General features: G+C 39.2%; 1 protein-coding gene across 2 annotated transcripts in view; it reads right to left on the minus strand.

The window, feature by feature from the left end:
• Kitlg (KIT ligand) overlaps window positions 1-21,627 on the minus strand; it is an 85,530-nt gene that overhangs the window by 45,693 nt on the left and 18,210 nt on the right. For both annotated transcript variants that reach the window (XM_023716309.1, XM_004623774.2), the window contains exon 2: window positions 5,776-5,889. In XM_023716309.1, coding sequence (XP_023572077.1) covers window positions 5,776-5,889 — 114 coding nt within the window. The remainder of the gene's footprint in view (window positions 1-5,775; window positions 5,890-21,627) is intronic.

Below are 21,627 nucleotides of genomic sequence, written 5' to 3' on the forward strand. Positions count from 1 at the left end.
AACTTTAAATGCTCATATTTATGGGAAGGTTGTAACTTTTAATATCTGTCAATGATGGGAATGGGGAATGACATTAAAATGCTTAGTATTGCAAACTAATAAAAATGAACTCTAGAAACTATTCATCTATCAAATCATTACATTTTAATAGTCAGAGAACATTGTATAAGAACTCAATTTTTTGAGAGAAGATAATAACACAGGAACTTTGAAGACAAACTTAGAGTTCATCTAGAAATGAAGAGATTCAGAGACTTCAGTGCTCTCCTTTAATGCAAAAGTAATTCAATTTGAAATACATCCTATTTGAAGAACAACAATAAGAGGAATTAATCAAAATTGTTTAAGTATGAAAATTCGCTATCTGAACTCATTTTCTACCTCTCATTATGTTAATCTCTAAAGGTTGTCTATTAATGTAACCAACTTCAAATAAGTGCCTAGAACAAGACCAGGAAAACCATGAACTCCTTTGTTTCAATTCTATCCTACTGATTTGTGGACTGACCTTGAAAAGTGTAATTTCAAGGGATGGGAGGGCAATCTACCTTCAAAAACATTTTGAAAAGAATAAATCATTACTAAGCAGATAAAAATTTTTTTTAAAAAAAGCAAGAAAGTCACATGAAATTCCTCCACATGTATAAAAGCATCATTACAGATGAAGACTAGGGAGAACAAGGGGGAAGGAACACTCACACTATTTCAGTGTCTCCCTCTTTTGCACAAACATTGACAGATATTAAAAACTATAACCTTTCCATAAATATGAGCATTTAAAGTTTGATTCATTCTCTCTCCCAGACACTTGACTCTTTCCTTAGGTAGGTCTGCATTTGCCATTTAAAACAAGTCTTGCAACATTTTTTAGAAACAAAGCAAAATGTTCTGTAAATAAATGAACTATTATGCTCAGTAAACATGCCAGAGGATTTCAAATAAAAACCATGGGGACAGTAGGGGGAGTACAAACTGTCCAAGAAGAAATTAAAAAAAAAATAATGTAAAGCCATAAATCATGTGTGTCTGTGTCATGAGAATCACCCCAAGCAAACAGACTTAAGGTTGTGGGCACAGTGCGATTTGCCACCTAGTTCAAGGGCACAACTGGTAGAGAATGCAAAGGAATGATCTAAACTGGTGAAATTACTGTGAGCACAAGGGGGAAGGGGGAGAGGACCACCTTGTCAGCTCAATTTCTTCCTGTCAAATAAAATACACCCTGGGTATGCCAGCTGAGCAAATTCCTCTTATTCCGTACAACCTTCAGTCAAGGCCCTGCTGAATTAATTCAAGAGGTGCAACCTGGAGAAATCATTTCACGAAATAGAATAATTCAGCTGAGAAGTGCTTCCCAAATTTTCTAGTAGTTATCTTCTGGTCATAAAGTTCTCTGAAAAAAGGATGAAAGCTGTATATTTTCTCCCCAGAAACAGACATCAAAGGTATAAAGGCAAAATTCAAGTTACAGGCACAAGCATTGGAACTTTGTGTCTTGGATTAAATGGTGTTGATCATGTTCATGTTTCTCCTTTTGAAAAATCAGGAGCTGGCCAAATAGCTCAGTGGATTAAAGAACCTGCAAGGAGGGACCAGGGGTTCGATCCCTAGGCCTGTCGTTCTGGCCCCACCCCAGGGCACACTGAGACAGCAATTGAGACTGGGCATGGTGGTGTGCACCTGTAATCCCAGCACGTGGGAGGCTGTAAACAGGTGGATCACTATAAGTCCAATCTAGTGAGACCCTGTAGACTTTTCTCCAAAATACCAAAAAAAAAAAAAAAAAAAAAGAAGAAGAAGAAAAAGAAGAAGAAGAAATCAAAGTAAATATAATTTTAGGGGTTGAGGAGATAGCTCAACAGAATAAGTGCTTGCCTGGCAAGCACGAGGGCCTGAGCTCAATCCTTGCTAAAAAAAAAAAAAAAATCAGTAACTTGGATCCCAGAGAGGTTCAGTAGTTTGTCCAAGGTGACCCAGCAAGGAAACAATAACACAGCTGGCACTCAGACAAGACCTTCTGTGCTTCCACCACACTGCCTGGCCCTGTTGTTCTTCAGCAAAATCCTACACTTATGCATATCCAACAGAACTCAAACACCAAGCATATTGTTTGCAATAGCAGTAAAATGGGTCACAGTATAAACATTTCGCTTCCTTTCTAATATGAACCAAATATAGCAAAAGACAACCAACTGCCCTCTAAGTATCATGGCTTATCCTACTTTGGAACTTGTGTGCAGCTTATTATTTATTTATTTATTTCCAACAGCAGCTGGCAAATAATTAAGGTTATCAACCCTATTTCCACAGGTTTGAGATTCAGTACTTCCACAGTGGTAACCATAAAGCTATCCTTAAATATGTAGCCTAAGATACTGGGATGGAAAGGTTCTCAGTGACATCCTACCAACTCTAGCTTCCAAGCAATTCTTTCAAAAGAAGCATAGATAATTTGACCTGGAAACTCCAGTATATAAACACAAACTCAAGGACGTGATGGGTTTCTGAAGCTGGCTTGAAATCACTCTTCCTGAAAATAGAGCACTGGTAAATGCCACCAGGCGCTTGGTTTCACCTCTCCTGGATTTGTTTTTCCTATTTATTTATAAAATACTTTTTTTGATTGCCTCTAAATTTCCTTTCAGGTCCAGTATCCTAACCCAACCACTATTACCACCTGTATAAACAGCTAAGACTTAGAAGGAACTTATTGTGTCTCAGGCTTTGTTCTATGAACTTGTCAAATTCTCTGTAAGATTAAGTGCAATTAATCTCGCTACAATAAGTGATGAGGAAATTAATGCACAAAAGATTATGTGATATATATATGTGTGTATATATGTGTATATATATATAATATATATTTCTTTTATGTAATCTATACCACAAAAATGGTAAGTGGGAGCAGAGAACCTAAATCCATTTTTTAAACATTACATATGAGCACTGATCATCCCTATGTTATACTATAAAATCTTTTCGATGGTATTTAATTGTGTTACTGTGGTGCTAGACATGCATGCATACTTTTACTTAGAAAACTTACCTCTCAAACTAGGTTATTAATGACCTGAGCTCAGAGATTGCTTTATATTTTTCTATTTCCTCTTCTACAAAATACAGATTTGAATTATGTGGGTCTTTATTGAATTACAAGTGATAGTCTGAGTCCTATTTTTTATTAACTTGACTGGTTTCAAGGGTCTTATTTAGCAATTTTATCCAAGGAAAACATGATAACTTCACTGGAGCAACTCTTGAAATTAATTTTTTTCCCCAGAGTCAATTGCTGGAAGAAGGAAAACATTTTTTCCCCCGTTTAGTGATTTGACATTTGCCCTTGGAGTGAGAGATCCTATTTTATTGCCAGTATTAATCATTATCCTTCTCTGGACATCTACCTTCTTCCTTATCTTATTAAGGCGTCTTGCCATTTCTTATTTATTAACTGGTAATTGACTGGTTGATAATAAGCAGATGGTTAAAGACGAGAATAAAAACCCCACAACGTGCTTACAATACATACTTATGCCACTTAAAAATTTTGACATTTCATAGGAAATGACACTTATTAAGTTATACTCTTCAAACACTTCAAAAATAATGATGCCAACAAGTTACGTTTCATTCTTTTCTTTGCTCTTTTTTTCCCCTTGAGCTTTTCTGGGTAGCGCAGGCTAGCCTCAGACTCTCAACTCTCCAGCCTTAGCCTCATAAGAATTTTTCTTAAATAGTATGTGCATCTCAGCTGTGCTTAGCTTGTAGTCAGATCTATTATCACCTTCCAACTGTGTGTCACTGCCGTCTATCTGAACTTGGCCCCCTAGAGACAGAGACACCGCACGTTCCCCCAGCTGATCCTCCGCCCTACTGATGTAAAAATATTTCCATGAAAGGTGTAACTTCCCAGTGACCTATTTTAAGCACAATTCAGAGCTTTGCATTAACCTGACATCCTTACAGAGCTGCACAATACACACGGACTTGTCCCTAATAAAATGTTAGATTAAATTAAGGTCACGACATATTTCGGAACTAAATTTTAACAGAATAAACCAGCCACAGCAATGGGCCTTAAACACTCTTTTGAAGAGTCATGAAAAGTGTAGACACCCAGAAGCTTTCCCCAGTGTTTTGAATAAATTCCCTGGAGCAAGATTGAGGAATCTGTAACTTTTACTGGACACCATGAGTGACTGCAATGGTCAAAGTGTAGTGCATCATTGTTATTTTCACTCAACAAACATTCAATGAACTCTTCCAGTCAGAAACCCAAAATTTAGAATATAAGCATACATTCTTCCTTGGACCATGAATTAATAAGAAATGAGGAAAAGGCCCACAGTGTATGTTTGCAAAAAAAGTATTTCTTTCTTATTTCCATCCTTAAACTCAGTATCTAGATGGGTTTGCAATAGAAAAAAAAATGTATTGATTTGTTTACCTGTCCTTCAAGCAAAATATGCAAATAGATTTAGCTGCTGTGTCAAAGAATTAATTTTTGTAGTGTTAGTCTCACTAAGCAGTGTCACTAGGGAAATAGGGTTTTAAACATGGACTGTCTGATTGCCTCAAAAATTCTACACAAATTTATCTGTGGGTGGGTGTGCAGGTGTGTGTCAGTGCATTTTTAAAATGCTACACTGAGGCTAAGCCAGTGGTACTTCAACTGCACCCTTTTATGCACCTTTAATAAAACAAGTAAACCAAGAATATTTATTTCTAGAAAAGAATAAAAAATATTTTACAAAATCACATTAGAAACAATACAGTATTTCACTAAACAAAATGATAAGAATTCAACCATCAATGGTTGTAATATTTGTATATAGTTGTCTTCAAACTAGTTGTTCAGCTTACCAGATACAACCATGCAAAACTGGTTTTTAAAAAGTGGTATCAAAAGTAGGGAAGAAACACAGAGCCCTTTCTCCCCCATACACTAACATCTCCACAAGGACTCTTTTCCCTCTGTTCTCCAAACAACCCCTGCTGCGTCTCTCTTTCCAAATCTCTCGTGTTTTCTACTCAATATTCAAACAACAAAGGGCTACTTAATGGGCTATTTTGAGGCAAGAACTCATAAGAATTCTTCTCAAACATTGGTTATCCCCAAATCGCTTCTAGCCGCTCAAATATATATATATATATATGAAAACTCTTCCCTCCAGCATGAGTGTTGGAAAGCGTGTCCTTGGTATCTTTTGCTCTCTCTGGGTTGAATCTTAGAAGTAGCATCAAGGGAAGCAGACAGGAGGCTGGCAATGAGCAAGGACCACCATGAGAATGCCCTTTGATGGGGGAGGAAGGCCAATGGGGTGAAGAGTCAGGTGAGTTTGCCCCACATTCAGGCAGTAAGCCGCCCTCCAGCTACCCCAGAGTCTCTACACTGATAGAAACAGCGGGTGTCCTGCTGCTAAGCTGGGCGAAGAAGAGCAGGAATGCAGGTGAAGGAGAGACAAACACACTAAGGAGTCCTCTCCAAGTGGGCATGAGAACATCAGCACACAGTGACCCCTTCCCCTGCCTGTGACAGAGCTGACAAGACCAGCAAAGGAACTGTCAATGCCAATGTCATGGTGTGCAATGGACCAGTTTCATCAATAAATCTTCCCAGACCTCAAGTATCTCCCTATGTGATCCCTAGGGATTCCTCAGAGTCACTCACCAATCCCCTTCCTCACCTTAGAAAATATGAATCTGAGACAAGGAAATCCTAAATCTTTCATCGACAAGCATAAGAGTCATAGCTACTGACTGGCGTTTTTTACTTACCAATTTTGTGATGTCTTTTACGTTATCAGTCACAGGATTCCCGCAGATCTCTTTAGTCTTCACGAGAGGATTAAATAGGAGCAGTTGAAGATAAATGCAGGTGATAATCCAAGTCTAAACAGAAACAGAAAAATTTCTTGGTGCCCATCAGTTACAATCTGTAATCATGCAAACCATTAACAACTTATGCCCTCATGTGGAAAAGGCCAATCTACCATAGTAAAAAGCAAAAAGTATTGAAGACAGTTAAATACTAAGCATTCATACTGTTCTCACCAAAATAAAAAGAAATCCCAGCTAGCCTTGTTGGAATTATTCTTTCAATGACATTATTGTTCACTTTTGTTAAATGCTTTCTCCACCCAATTTCCTAAGGCAATTAGGAATAAACTTGTAGCAACATGGGAAGGATTTATCACTTCTAGTGACTTCTAAAAACTAGAGAATGCAGAAAATTCATACCTTTAGGCACCAAAAGAAACTTTCTTTTGCTATTTTAAATGTAGACTATTTGGCAAGTAGCAGCATAAGCTTTGAACAATGTTTTAATCCAATCATCAACAACAGCTCACCAAGCTAAAAAGAGGGATGTGTATTTTTAGATCTAAGACAAAATTTAACCTAATTTCTGAGACAACAAAAGAATTGTGTGTAATCTTTTTACCCACTTAATGAGGAAATATTTTTCCTTAGTTAGTGGGAAGATATTTTTAAACTATAGCAGAAAGTAATCAGATACACGCACACACACACACACACACACACACACACACACATCTATGTGAAAAGGGCACTTTCTATCATGTATTACAGTTATTTTATGCATCACTTATTTTTCTATATTATACTCTACTGTGGAGTTTCATACATTTGGGTATGGGATTTTTTTCAGTTATCCTTATAACTCATAACATAGTGCCTTGCATATTAATAAATTAATATATATTTGCTGCATGAACCAGTAGCCAAACAGAAATGTATTTCAATGCACTAATTCAATAGCCACTTATTATTGAACATGTATCACAAGACAGGGACCCTGCTGGTCAGTAAGGAAGCTGAGATGATAAAGATGCCCTTGAAACTGGGAGGCAGGTAAATAAATAGTGCTCGCACCCTGTGATAAATGTTTTGGGAACACAGAAGAGAAAGCAATTAATCAATTAATCCCAAGGGGAGAACCTGGGGCAGGAAAGCAGCACCATAAGCAGTCAGAGAGAAAATGTGTCTCTGGCTACACCTGGCTTTTCGACAGAAGACGATCAAGCCAGGAAAGATCAATAGTATAAACAAAGGCATGAAGATGTGGAGATACTTTAAAATCTGTAAGATTTCTTTTACAGTCTGTAGCATTTAAAAATTACACAAAAGCCCAGACACACATGGAAATCTGACATGACAGCCATATGTTCAAAGAACTGAGTTATCAGTTTCAATTATTATCTGCACACTAACTAGATATTACACTGGATCAAATGAATAATTATCACTTGGTAAAATTTCTAGCAGTATGATGCTGCCTATTTAGATACAGTAGCTTACAAACAAAACTATAAACACTTCTTATAACTCTACTATTGTAACCTCTTTTTTTTAAAGCAGGTGTCATGCCTAACTTTATTTAAGGGTGCTGTGACCACTGTGGGGTCACATTGCTTAGTTACCATCCCCCTAGATCACCATGAAGACCAATATGTATAATTGATTAGTTTGGGGAGTCTCTCTTTTTGAGAAATCATAATATATAAAAGTTCCTCTAGAAACATAGTTGTTGGGCTGACTAGATAGCTCAGAGACTGGGATTTGATCTCCTGCACCACATGCTGTGCTAGCCCCACCCCCTGGCATGCTGAACCAGCCGAGACAGAGTATAGTGGTGCTCACCTGTAATCCTAGTGCTGAGGAGGCTAAAAACAGGAGGATCACTACAAGTCTGACCTGCATAGTGAGGCCTTGTACTAAATACATTTAAAAAAAAAAAGTTGTCACATGTGTAAATATTTATAAAGCCCAAAGCTTTTTTATGTTAAAATGCAACTCCTCTTAAATACATTTATTTATTTCTCCAAGGCTGTCTCTCCTTATGTGATTTGAGAAGCCTCAAACTGGCCAATCTCTCTAAGAATAAAATTCATATTCCAGTAGCGAGGAAATGTGAAGGCAGAAAGTGTTACTAATGGCTGGAACTAGATGAATATTTTTTATTAATTTTATTGAGAAACAAATAACAATGAGACAGCTTCTAAAAAGGTTAGTAGGACCATTACAATAATTAATACATTGCATATTGTTGCCTTCGTAGTGGTTCTTCATCATACAAGATGCAAACACTATGAGTACACATCTTTCTCATTGAATTGAGAAAGTAGCTATATATCTATCCTATTTTGTATATACAGATAAAAAATAGTCCTTCATTTATATGCCCTTTTTTTGTTTAGTTTTGTCAGAGATGGGCATTCCATTTCCATCCACATATTGTAGGGGTGTGAATTCAGCAAAATAATCCAATATAGTCCAGTAGTCCATAACAGTAGTGGGTTTTCCCGGAGGACTGGCAATGTCAGAAGTTGTTGAGTTGAGCCTTTTACAACTCAGCATACTAATATGGCCTTACTTTTATACCTCATTTTTATACTTTTCTGCTGGATGGTTAAGACCAAGATAAAGCAAGACCTATATAACAAGAAATGTAACTTTTGTATCTGCCAAGGTCAATCAAATCCCCTCAAGATTTATCCTGAAATCCTGTACTGCAGTTTATAGATCCTTTGTCAGTGTCAGCCATGTGGATGAGTCATGGCCATTGCTTGACCAATTTGCTCTCTGTGAAAGCCTGAGAGAATGGTTTCTCTCCATGTGACTCTCCTTAGGCACACTCTACATCATCGATCACTTTCCTCTGTTGCCTCATAATCTCCTTGTTCAGAAACTTCTGGACACCATTGAGTTACAGGATCTTGCAGTGCAGGTTCTCTTATGTCCTGAGTCCTCACTGACTTTGAATGGCTAGGGTCAAAATGTTGGCTCTCCTTGTAGATGAATATTTTTAAACAACTCTTCATTCATTCATTCATTCATTCATTCATTCATTCATTCATTCACTCAACCAAATATGTACTGAACACTAGAGTACGCCAGGCACAGTGCTAAATGTAGCAGATGTATAATGAACAAAGGGAGTTGCAATGACAGTGAATACTCTGATCTATCAGCAACAGTGACTTTAGGATCACACTGAGAGTCACCCTCACAAGCCACCAAAACCATTACCCCGTGGCACACCTCCTGTGCTGTGCATTGCTCTACTGCACTTCACAGATTCTGCAGTTTTATGGACTGAAGCTTTGTTTGTGTTGACCGAGACCATTGGTGCCATTTTTAATAGCTCAGAGGACCATTGGCATTTGTAGGTTTAGGGAATTTTTAATGAAGTACATACACTGCCTCTTAGACAAGCTGCTATAGCACACTTGACAGATGAAAGTAGGATGGCAGCAACTTTTATATAAAGCAGGAAACAAAATGTTTGTGTGACTCACTTTATTGCCATATTTGTTTTATTGTGGTGGTCTGGAGCTGAACCCACACTGTCCCCAAAGTATGCCTGTAGCGAGGTTTAAGTAATGACTCAGGACAGGCAGCAAAAGAGGAGGTACAGCATCAGAAGACAGATGTCTCCTGATTTCCTGGCTGCTCTAGTGTCCGCAAATCATTGCACATCTGGGACGCACATGCTGATGACAGAGGGCGCTGGGGTGAATATGCCTCTGTTTTGCTAGCGAAGGTGTCCTTCTTGCATATTTAGTGAGTTTCCCTTCAGTTTTCCACACAGCTTACCTCCGCCAGAGCCAGTGTCAACAATAAAACACAGATAGCCGCTTGCTTTCCTTCCTAGTAATTTCAGCAGGGTATTATTACACTAAGTAGGTTTGTACACAGTTTTTTTATTATTTTTTTATTTTTTGTACACCTTTCTTGAGCTTTGCTACAAGCAGGATTATATGGAAGATCAAATCTCCACGTATCCCCCCGAATCTAAAGAAAAGGCCACGGAGCAGGCTTTTTACTCGCTTCCTTCTTTAGCCTGCAGAATGTGTCAAAAACAGCTTGAAATGTTTAATAAGGTGACTGGCAGGTGCCTCCTTGAGAAATCGTATTTTGCCAAAGATTGGATAGAACTCTGAAGTCCTCCATGCAGAGAGCTGTGGGAGATGCACTGCAGAGAGAGAACAAATCAGAGCCAGTGCCCTCACATGTGTTTCAGGATCATTTCTATCAAAGTAACATGGAGAAAAGCCAGTCTGAAATGAGTTTAGGAAAGTACAAGGGAAAAAGCAGCCAGAAACAGTGAACATAACCAACTTTGTGAAGTGACTTATTTCAAAGATGAGCATGCAAATGAGCGCATGCATAAAACAAAGTGGGGAGATAGCTGAGGAGGAAGTGAGGGTGGGGTGAGGGTGAGGAGGGTTTTATTTGTGAGGTGACAGACCTTCTAGGACATCTGTACCCAGCTGGTGGCACAGGTTGGAAGACAGGGAACTGTGGAAAGAAGGCCTTGAAGAGACAAGGAGGAGAAGAATGGAGCTCACAGCACAGAGGGCCCGGCTTTCAACTGACAAGTACACAGTCCACAATACTGCAGAGCAGAATATCGGAATGGAAAGGCAGATGCTACAAGAGTTTTGCTTGTTTTAAACAATACAATAATAAAGCTAAAATTTTAGCATTATTGTAACTAATAACAAAATTTAGCTTTCATATATCCTCTTTTAAAAGTGAAGAAATTGGGATGGGGAGATATTTCGGTGGTCTAGGTGCCTGCCTGGCAAGCACAGGACCTGAGTCCAATCCCCGGTACCACATGCCATGCTGGCCCTGGAATCCTGGGCATGGTAGAACATGCCTGTAATCCTAGCACTGAGGAGGCTAAGACAAGAGGATGACTATGACTTCAAGCTGCATAGTGAGGCCCAAATAAATAAATAAATAAATACATAAAATGTTTTTTTTTTAAGATAAAGAAGTTGAGTTACAGGGAGTTAGTAAAATCAGGAATATAAACTCAAGTCCACCCAATGGCAATTACTGCCCTTTTATTTACCTCATTTTATCCCAGAACTCAGAAAAAATCTGTTCTATCATTTGTGAGCACTTTAATGGCATTATCGCTAGAACATTAATAATTTCATAAATACCAAGCATATGGGGATAAGTGTGTTCCATATTCCACACACAGCTGAATATCTTACCTTTCTCAGATGATCATGTTTTTTAGTATGTGTCCTTTGATAGTTTCTTAAAATACATTCACACAGACTGCTATGTAATTGCAAAATAATTTCACTTGGCTAGAATCACGTTTTTTTATTTCAGTGAAGTACAAATATCTGTAAAGGTATGATTTTGCTAATTTTATAGGAATCTACTTGATTAAGGCTAAATCTATGCTAATTCAATATTATTCAAACATCCCTGAAAAAAAAAAAAAACTATCTTGAAGTACTTTCATAGCCATTATAAATAAACTGACATTGTAATTTAACTTTTTTTTTTTTTTTTGGTCTTTTTGAGATAGGGTCTCACTGTGCGGTTCAGGCTCACCAAAGAAAGGTGCACCTGGCAGAGCATCTTTGCTGGTGGGATTTCTCTCCACCACAGACGGCTGCTGCAAATTACTGTCCTTTTGTTGAATTACTGTTTTTAAAACTTTATTTTAGTTTTTGTTTGTCTCTCAATTTCGCTGTTTTTCACCGACTGTCAGGCCACTACCCGGGACACATGCGTCTGCCAGCATGCCTGTTGAAGCCTCCCACAGGCTTCCTTGATGGCGAGCATGCACATGTGCCACCCGTTTTAATGGAGCTCCCAGTAGCCAGGGCAATGCCCCACCCCACCTCTGGAACTTGTGACTTTATTGCCTTATATTGAAAAATGCACTTTGCAGATGTGACCAAGGTAAGGACCTAGAGATCATAGGGCTGTCCTCAATTCTCAGGGTTCAATCTTTTCACCAGGTCCGTAACAATGAAGCATCTTGCCTTTGCTCTTCTCAGAGAGAGATGACATGATAGAAGAAGCTCAGAGAGATGGTGACAGGAAACTGCCACCACTGAAAACAAGGAAGGCTCTTGGAGTCAAAGGATGCTGGGAGCTAGAAGTCGGAAGAGGGATGAAAAGCAGATTTGACCCCAGAGTCGTTGGAAAGAAATACAGTCCCACAGCCACCTTGGTTTTAGTCCGAGAATCCTACTTTAGCCTTGTGATTTCCAAAACCATAAGTCATTGACATTGTGATAATTTGTTAAGAAGCAACAGATAAACAAAATAGACCTCAATGAACGTACCTTCTGAATAAATTACTGAGTGTTGCATGTAGCGTGGTGATGTTGAACCCTTGCTGGAGGAGGAGAGCTAACTGCCCCCCCTCAGAACTCTGGTCCCCAGCTTTTATTCTGTTCTACTTTTTCATGCCACTCAGTAAGATTTTGTTTCAACAAAGGTTTCCAAGGGAAAGAACACACACACACACACACACACACACACACACACACACACTCAATTTTGGAAACCATGGATCCAGATAGCCTCCAAGCCCCTCACTGGGTGACCTCAAACAAGTCAACTCACCCCCTGAGTGTCCATTTATCAGCCCATAAAATGAGAAAGTAAGAAAATGTTTGCCTCGCCCATCTCATGAACTAGCTCTAAGAATCAAATGAAAACGTTGTTTGAACCAGAGGCACAATGCAATTATTTGCTGTGTGGCTTATGGGTTCTGAATTGGGCAGGAAACCAGGGAGAAAGATCCTTTAGAAATGATGTAATGAAAGAGTCTGAGAATGGATTTTGGAAGGTAAATCATCCATAACCATTGACTTTAAGCTTTTAAATTGACATAATTATATTCACCATGCATAACATATTGTTTTGAAGAACATATACATTGGGGAAGGAGAGTATGATGTTTAGTTACATGGATATTTTGGCACTAGCTTGGGATTCTGATACTTTTGCCAATTCGTGTTTTCATTTGCCTGATGTCTAGGGTGCGCTCCCGTGAATGAACAATAGGCTTCCATTAAGTGAGGTGTGCCAAAGTATCAACAAAGTATTTATCTTTGTCGTCACTGTCTTCCTTTCTCTCCAACTTTCATAAGCTCCACCAAGGGTACACGGGTGCCTAGCTGCGTGGGTGTGCACATAGACGCATGCACACACCCCACGCAGATACCGTGCTGAAGCAGATCTGCTTTGTGCTCCACATTGTATCTTTTCAACCTAGGCAATCATCTCACTACTTTTTTTTTTCCCCTTGAAACATTCTCTGTGCCTGCATCTGACATTTTTCTGTGGCTACTTTGTTTTAGCATCACACAACTATTCTCCCTGGGTCACGTTCATGGTGTGATAACCTCTTATTTCAAGATAACCTTTCCTTGCAGACACATTAAATTAATCTCACTGACGGCAGTTCTTGCATACATCAGAAGTGTGGCCCACACACTCCCCATGAAATAGAAACCTATAATGAGCCTTTCATGGCTAAAAGGTGCTTTTAATTATTTGTATGATGGGGGGAAAAGACTTAATGAGAAATCTGCATGCACTGTTAAGATTAAATCATGCAATAGAAAGGGTCTTGGTAGAGAGAAGTGTCTAAAACTCATGGTCCATTGAAAATGACAGGTAGCAGGACCTTTAGTGGGAGCAGGATTTAACAGTGGCAGATGGCCCGGGGAAAGCACTTCAAAGAAAGGGCAAGACTTCTAGGAAAAAGAGCCTTGGGGCCTCAGAGCCAGGGGCTTTGTTTAATTTTCACTTTTATTTAGAACCAATCTCATCAGACTGCAACAGAACATTCACTCAGTCACCAACCCCTCCCAAACCCCTCCTGAATATGTCCTTTCCTTACAGTAAAAAGCCACATGCCAGGAACAGGAGCTGCAAGAGAACTATTTGTTTAATTTGAACATGTTGTTTGACACAACAAATCATGCTGCAGGATTTTTTGCTGCAATAGAAATTAACATGCATAAAGCCTATCCATGAATATTAGGGAAACATAACCTATTTGGGAAACTAAAACTTTCCAATATTCCAAACTTAGAGAAAAAGAAAAAAAAAACTTTCTCTGAACTGCTTCTCTATGACAAATGACTTTAAACTATTTACTAACTAGGTCTACATTGGAAAATTCAAAAAGCCAAAAGGATAGTGGAGCATGGCTCATTTTCTTTCTGCATGGCCCTACAAGATGGTAATAGAGCTGCCCAGAACAAAACAGCAGCTGCTGCCAAAAACAACATTCATCTTCTCTTTCATCTAGCAGGCCAGCCATGGAAGCAGACAGCTCGCTCCCTCGCAGCCCAAATGTGCTTTGGAGGGCAGCCAACCGACCTGGTGGTTACCTAGAGCCGGGAAAGCAAGCTACCAAGACAGAGGTCTAGTAGTCCTCAGTCTTGAGTTCAGGTCTTCTGAGGTGTTCTGAACCATAGTCGTAAAAAATATTCTTGAAACAAACCAATAATAGCAAGATTCTTGTTTGTCAAATAATCATTTAGTTCTTGATGTCTTTTTTCATATTTTCTTTTTATTGCTTAAAAATTTACCACTAAACACTCTGAATACCTAACCACCCTACACAGATTCAAATGTTCCTCTACTTACTATCCCATAATTTCAAAGGGACAAAGAAAACCTTTAGCAGATTGGTTTGTTCTTGACACTTTACTGCCATCAGTAAAGCAGATGTTAACCAGACACAAGGCGAAAACTCAGAGCAGCTTTCAGTGAAAAGTGGTATGCTGAAATCTTGTAAAACATTCTCTCCTACCACTTTCCATCCTTTTGTGAAGATGTGAAATAAAAATATTTTAAAATATGAGTGGTGAGTTACACTATGTGATGAGTTAATGTTTTTTAATTGAATAATCCAAAAAGAAATTGCTTCATATAAAAAGGCAGACAAGTATTTGCTTTTGATATAATAAGGAAGTTTACAATTACAAGTCTTTAACTGATGGGGGAAATAAATCACCCCACAATAGTCCTTGTTACATATGTATGTAAGAATTACTTAAAAAATAGCTCAGTATCTATTAAGGGCATGTACTATTTCCCATAGCATCCACATCAAATAGGCATATATTATTACCCCTCTGCAGAAGAGAAGAATGTCATTCCAACAGGTTAAGTACCTTCCTGATAGCCACTCTGCTAGAAAAACTGCAGAACTGAATTTCAACTAGGACCTACTCTATGCTAGAAAGTAAAACATGGGGCCCATGAGATAATAAAACTAATTGAATTTATCTCCAATAAGCTTTTCAACTTTATTTACAATTGTGTTGTAGAAAGCATAGATCCCTTTAACTGAATCAGTTTCTAACAGAGAAACTACAACATTAAGTCCTTATTTGGATGAAAGAAACAAGTAGCGCAGGCAAATCAAGTTACAAGAAAGTGTAGAGTTAGAAAAAACTATACAGAGGGAAGGGAGAAACCCCCAAATCAATTGTTTCTCCTGATAAAACAAAAGCAGGTGCTTTCAGACCATGAATAACATCATCCCCCCAAAAAAACACTTACTCAGCAAGCAGATATGGAGCAGCTGATAAGCAGATAAGATACACTCAAGAAAGACGTGATGATTGCCTGAAGCAAGCTCCAATTACTGGAGAACAGAGCAGGATGGGACTCCGTAGGGGAGGAGCCCTCATGTTGTACAGGTAAACCTAGCCTGGGGAAACAGTGAGCTTTCAATGAAATGAGGTGTCCAGTGGGTCAATATGTCTTGAAGGGAAAGATTAGGATAGAGAAAAGAAGATAGTGAAAAGAAAGTAAGGGAACAAGGTGATGTTACAGTTTCCCATTTACAGCGCCAACCAGAAAATAAGTTTCAAGAAAATAAGCAGTAACAAAAGTGGTTAGAAAGCATGTAAAGGCCCTCTCAAGTTTACTAACTGATTCTTATTTTTTCTTAAAGGAACTGGGGAGCCCTTGAAAGATGCTAAGCAGGGGAGTGTCAAGAGCTAATTCATCTTTGAAAAGTCACCAGGCATCAGAATGAAAACTGGAACTAGTAAGGGTAGGGAACAAGTCCGGGGCAGGAGGCCAACTAGGTCACACTGCATCCAGAGCTGGCAATGTGGGGCCTCAATTGCAGCAGCAGCAGTCAGAATGGGGAGAAATGGACAAGTCCAAGAGGAAATAGAAGTAGAATGAAGTCTTATGACTGACAGAAAGTGCGTGGGGCAAAAGGGAGACAACGAATTTCAGGTTACAATCTGGATGACTGGAATAAAAAGTGATGCCATTCACTGAGCCAGATAAGTGGAAGATGGAGACTGGGGGTTATTTTCAAACCCTATAGAATACTATGTATAAGTAGGGCATTCTGTCATGAACTACAGGCATAGGAGATGGGAGAGTGAGAAGGTAAATAAATACACAAGAGCAAATCAAGGAACTGTGTGGTACTACAGCTAGTGCATAAGAACTGAAGAGAGGGTCTGATGAGTAACACAAGCTCTAGAGGATGTCTTCAGGGCAGTTACTAGAGAGTGGAGCTAGCCCAGCTGAGGAGAGTTCTCACAGTCACAGAACAGCAATCAGAAGGCAGCAGATGGACTATAGGAGTGAAGGAGGTAAGGTACCCCCAAAGACATCCTAGGACAGATTACCAGAAAAAGAGAGTGAGTGCAATTGGAAAGAGTAGACAGTTCATGCCCCTCTTGGTAGGAAAGAGGCAGTTCTGACAAAGTGGAGTTGAATTGATAACTAAGCATTTCTCTTTCTGCAAGATAGAATGACTCGGGGGCTGGGAAGATGGCTCAGTGGAATAAGCACTTGCCTGGCAAGCGCAAGAGCCTGAGTTCAATCCCCAGTTCCAAAAAAAAAAAAAAAAAAAGATAGAATGACTCACCTGTGGACAGCAAGAACCAATTAAGCTCAGGATGTAACTGAAAATCCCTAGAAAGGACTTGCTGTGGTGGGATAAGCATATGTGGCACTGTAGGTTACTTTATTAGTAACCAGGGTTTTTAAAAAATATATTAGCTATTCATAAACATAGCCCTTTATTAGTTTTACCAATGAGAAGGAGAATAATCCCCTACACAATTACCATTTGCTTTAGGCAATTATAATTTACCATAGGAAGCTAGTTAATGACTAATTCAAATCAAATTCTTAAGAATTTTGTTACAACTTCATATGTAACAAACTAACTGAGAAAACTGATTGGGCCTAATTAAATTTTGAACTGAGAATTATACTCTGTGGCTCACTCTTTTGGCTAAAAGTGTGTTTTTCCAAAGACATAAGACAACCAGGTCCCCAATGTTATGTAGACTATGATAATATAGTAAAAGATAAACTTGATGCTAATAGAGTAAGAAATAAACTTGATGCTACTTCTGGTATTACACACCCATCTCCTGGCACCTGTTCCCTTTGGATGGCATAGTCGTCCTAGGCCAATCGTGGTCAACCTATAGCATGTGTGTTGTTTTTCTTTTAAGATAAAAGATATTAGTGTATGAATTGTTTTGTTTTTCTAAATTAAAACTGCAGTCTTCAGGCTTGGTTGCATTTTGGGATAAATAAGTGAGGTTAAGGTGGCAATTTGGGTACTTGTTTCTAAAAGATTTGACATCACTGTCTTAGGACAATGAGTTGTTCTTAAAATTGAAGCACCACCTTAAGCCAAAATTTATAGGTTGTAACTATTCAAAAACATCTCTGAAAAATTAAGCTGTAGGGCCAGCAAGCCCTCAGTGCCTGCTTAGGCAAGCTCACGGACTGGGGTTCGATCCCTGGCGATGCCCTCAGCAGGCTCAGCCAGGCATTCAGTCTGGATATGGTGGCACATACCTGTAATCCCAGCACTGGGAGGCTGAAACAGGAGGATCACTGTGAGTCCAACCTGCCTAGTGAGACCCTGTACAAACAAATGAACAAAATACACGCACAAAAAAACTAAGTTGTAACTTACACTGTTCCAAATATGTGACTCACTTCTGAAACTGTAAGCCGAAAACCTATGATTCTTCAAAATCTGTAGAATTTCTTGAACTGCTAACACTTCAATGACAGAAGATGGGTGTATACTGCAGGTACCATCTGATCCCATTTGCCCAATCTGAAACTGAATGCTTGTATTTTCTGGAACTTCTTGGGATCCTTCCACTCTCCACCCCACTATGGATGCAATCAGATGTCCCAGATGTACTGTCAGGTCAGTTACTAAGAGTCTGATAAGTTTGGTCTCACAGGGCCTTTTAATTTTTTTAATAAAAGCTTAATCTGAGAAAGCAGCTTAGGCAGTTTTAGACAGTCTTTATTTCCCACTGGATTTTAAAAACCACATTTAAATAAACGAAGTCATTAAACTCTAATTGCTCTCAAATACACAAGAAAACCAGTGGAGTTAAAAGTCAGAGCTCAAAGAACCTAGACAGTCTTGATCATTTTCTCCATCACACGAGATGACAAGTCTGATTTGCAAAGGTCACGTAAGTAGCTTTCCAAATTATGCAATGTGTGCTGGCCACACCAGCTGCCTTTGGCTCCACTGAACCAACTGCTGGAGTACGCTCGCTTTCTCTGAAAATGCCCAACAGAAAAAAGGAGTCTGCTATCTATGTTCACAGAGAAGTATAATTGTTTGGGCTGTTTACTGAGAAAGCAGATGTCTGAATATCCCAGAAAATCCTAATTTCTGAGGATGTATCTCGGTCTCAGTGCTGTTCATTTTGTTGTTGGTGTAGTTTTAGTACATGTTCATAATATGGAATAGTGATGTTCATTTTAAGTAACTGGAACCTGCATATAATATGTCTTGATCATTTGATTCCTAGTCTCCTTTTATTTCCTCCCCCTTCCCTGATCCCCTTCCATTTTAACAAGCCTTTCACATCTTCTCTCTCTAAGATCTGAGACAGACTATTTTATGCAGCTCATGGGTGCTATGTGGTTAAGGGATCTCAACAATATCTGAAAAGGTATATAAACTTGTGTTTTGTTCAAGGGCTTTTAGAGTCCTCTGATTTTAAGTAACCTGTTTTTTTGTTTTGTTTTGTTTTTTGTTTTGTTTTGTTTTTTTTTTTAAGTTACAGATAGCAAATGTGAAGGACACTGCATATTGGCTCTTCCAAATCCCATTCCAGCTCTCTCCTACCATAGCCTCCTATCCTTTCATGGTCAGAAATCTAAAACCTCCATTTCTCCTGAATCCTGTGCAGTTTGCTAAGGTTGCTGATATAACTTAGGGCCTAACAGTTGAGTAGGATTCTGCAAGATTTCTTATGCGAAGGAAAATCTTTAAGAAGAGGCTGGCTGCTGGGCAGGTACTCTGCTGGCTTGAGCAGGAATGAAGTAGTGAGACTTTATAGTCAACACCTGAAAGAACTTCCTGCTCTGGCTGAAATAATTTTATGGGGACTGCAGTGGGCTCACTGGACTCTGCGCCCCAGGAGATGCCTGCAAGCTCAGCCTGCAGCCTGCTCCTACAGCGCTTCCTCTGGATCTGTAAGTCATCCAAAGCAATGCAAGTATCCCTTGCAGTTTTAAGCCAGTAATATTTACTGTACTGTGCTGTACCTTTTGCAGTTAAATACTGAAAGAAAAGGAAAAGTTATTGAGCATTTATTTCTCCTAAAGGTTGTTCTAAACCTCTCCTAGAAGTTTGCCATTGGTAGTTCACATTTCCAATTATAAAACAGGAGTCATTTTAATTTTTAAAATTCTTTTTTGTTTTTTTAAATTCAGTTTTTGATGGGCAAAATTATCCCCTTAGTAGACTAAAGGAATCACTGGGTCTGACATGCCCAGAACACGTTTCCCTCATAACAATGCACTTCACCCAGATGCACCGATGAGCTGGAATGTATGCCTCCAGCACACTTCAGCTGCACGCTGATAGCGAATGAAGGGGACAGTGTTGGAAATAGAAGCAAGTCATCAAAGAAAAGCTCAGCTTCACATCTGTCACTTACATTCTGCAACCCTCAATAAATTTTGTCACCTCTCTGAACCTCCATCCTAATGCTGATAATGTATCTTTGGATTTTTGAAACAAATAAATCTGTGTTATGTAAAAGCATCCACAGGCAGACACAGGAGATCATTACATGACCGTTAGTGCTCGTCATCATTTTATTAGTAGTATAAATCCCCTAGACGTTGCATTTGAAAGCTGTATTGACAGTAAATGACACAACCTCATTCATGCTCCCTTCCCAGAGATTATTGACCCATGCAGAAAGGTGATAAAAGGAGGTTGTGAAATGCACTGGCAGCTTGGATTTGGATTGGCTCTCCCAGAGCAAGCAGGTTCTTTTCCACCTTCCACTGGGTGTAAAAGTGAGGCTGGGTTGTTTGGGCAATGGGTGAATGTTAACCTAAGCTGCAAATTTCAAAAGTCAACTTTAGCTTTAGTAAGAAGTCCAAGACAGCTTTAGAAAACAGCATATTTACCCTTGTACAGGAGCAGCCTGGCATAGGGGTGGGCAGTGTCGGGGTGGGGGGCATCTCCTCCAGAGTCAGAATGCTCATTTCTTTTCATCGCTATTCTGCTCCTGCATGACCTTGTGGCCTTCAGAAATTTATTTAACCTTTCTGTGCCTCAGTTTCCTCATCTGCTACATGGACATAATAAAAAGTATGAGTTTAAACTCATTTGTTGAGGATTCAATGGAATCAGGCATGTAAGGTACTTAATAGCTAATATAAACGTTATAGCTATTATTTTCAGCTGTAAAGCAATCATTCCTAGCAATATCATTTCTAAACTTGAAGGGCAGTGGTTTAGCCACAGCCTCCACATTCTCCTATACTTTCTGTTCCCTTATTTCTTCCATTCCCCTATTTCTTCATCTAGCCTGTCAGGTTCTATCATTTTTCTACCAGTAAATGAAATCTTGGGGCATTCACTTCTGTCCATTTCTTTTTGGATCACTGTAGCTCTCTTTAGGTTCCATACCCTTTAGTGGAGGATTGACTTGGAGGACACTGTAAAGAGACCATTTGGAATGCATCTTTGATATTTGCAACAAAGTGTTCTGGGTTTCTCATTACCACTGTCTTCGTGAAATTTCCTGGTGTCTTTGCATGGCATTCACAGCACGACCTGACCTCCTGAGAAAGACCGGCAATAACACTGCCCGCCAGTCTCCATCACCATGTCCCACCAGGCCTTGTATGCCCACCAAGCTGTAGCCACACTGGCTTCTCTTACATCTCTGAAAGCCCAGAAACACACTCTTCCCTCACATGTCTATTCTTGCTGTTAAAGGCAAGTCCTTCTGATCATTCCAGGCACAATTCAAGCATCATCTTCTTGGGGAGTCTTCCGAGGGACCCCATCTTACAGAGCCCTACAGCACATACTACAGTTTTATATTTCTCGAAGCAATTATCACTTTTATCAATGATCTCAATAACCCGATTAGTTTATTTATCATCTGTTCCTCTTAAAATGAGAAAATGATGTAAGAACAAGATTATATTGTTGTTCACTATATTCCTCCCAAGCACCTTGATGTGGTTCTTATTTGTAGTGCATGCTCTTCCACAATTGTGGATTGAATATATTGCTCTTTAAGAATTCTCAGACTGTTGTGAACTAACCCAAGTATATGAAGTGGGGTAGAGACAAAGTCTGGATAATGTACATTTCAATCCTGAGCAGAAGGTGCCTGTATTTACACAATTGAATTGCAAAACCACCAGCCAATTTTGCTTATCTTTCTACTTCACTTGAGGCTAAGCACTATAAAGAAGGTATTTTCAATTTTTGTCTAGAGTAATGAGAGCAGCACTGAGTGTGCTGCTGCCCCTTGTAAA

The sequence above is a fragment of the Octodon degus genome, unplaced genomic scaffold, assembly GCF_000260255.1.
Source record: "Octodon degus isolate 3935 unplaced genomic scaffold, OctDeg1.0 scaffold00004, whole genome shotgun sequence".
Lineage (NCBI taxonomy): Eukaryota > Metazoa > Chordata > Mammalia > Rodentia > Octodontidae > Octodon > Octodon degus.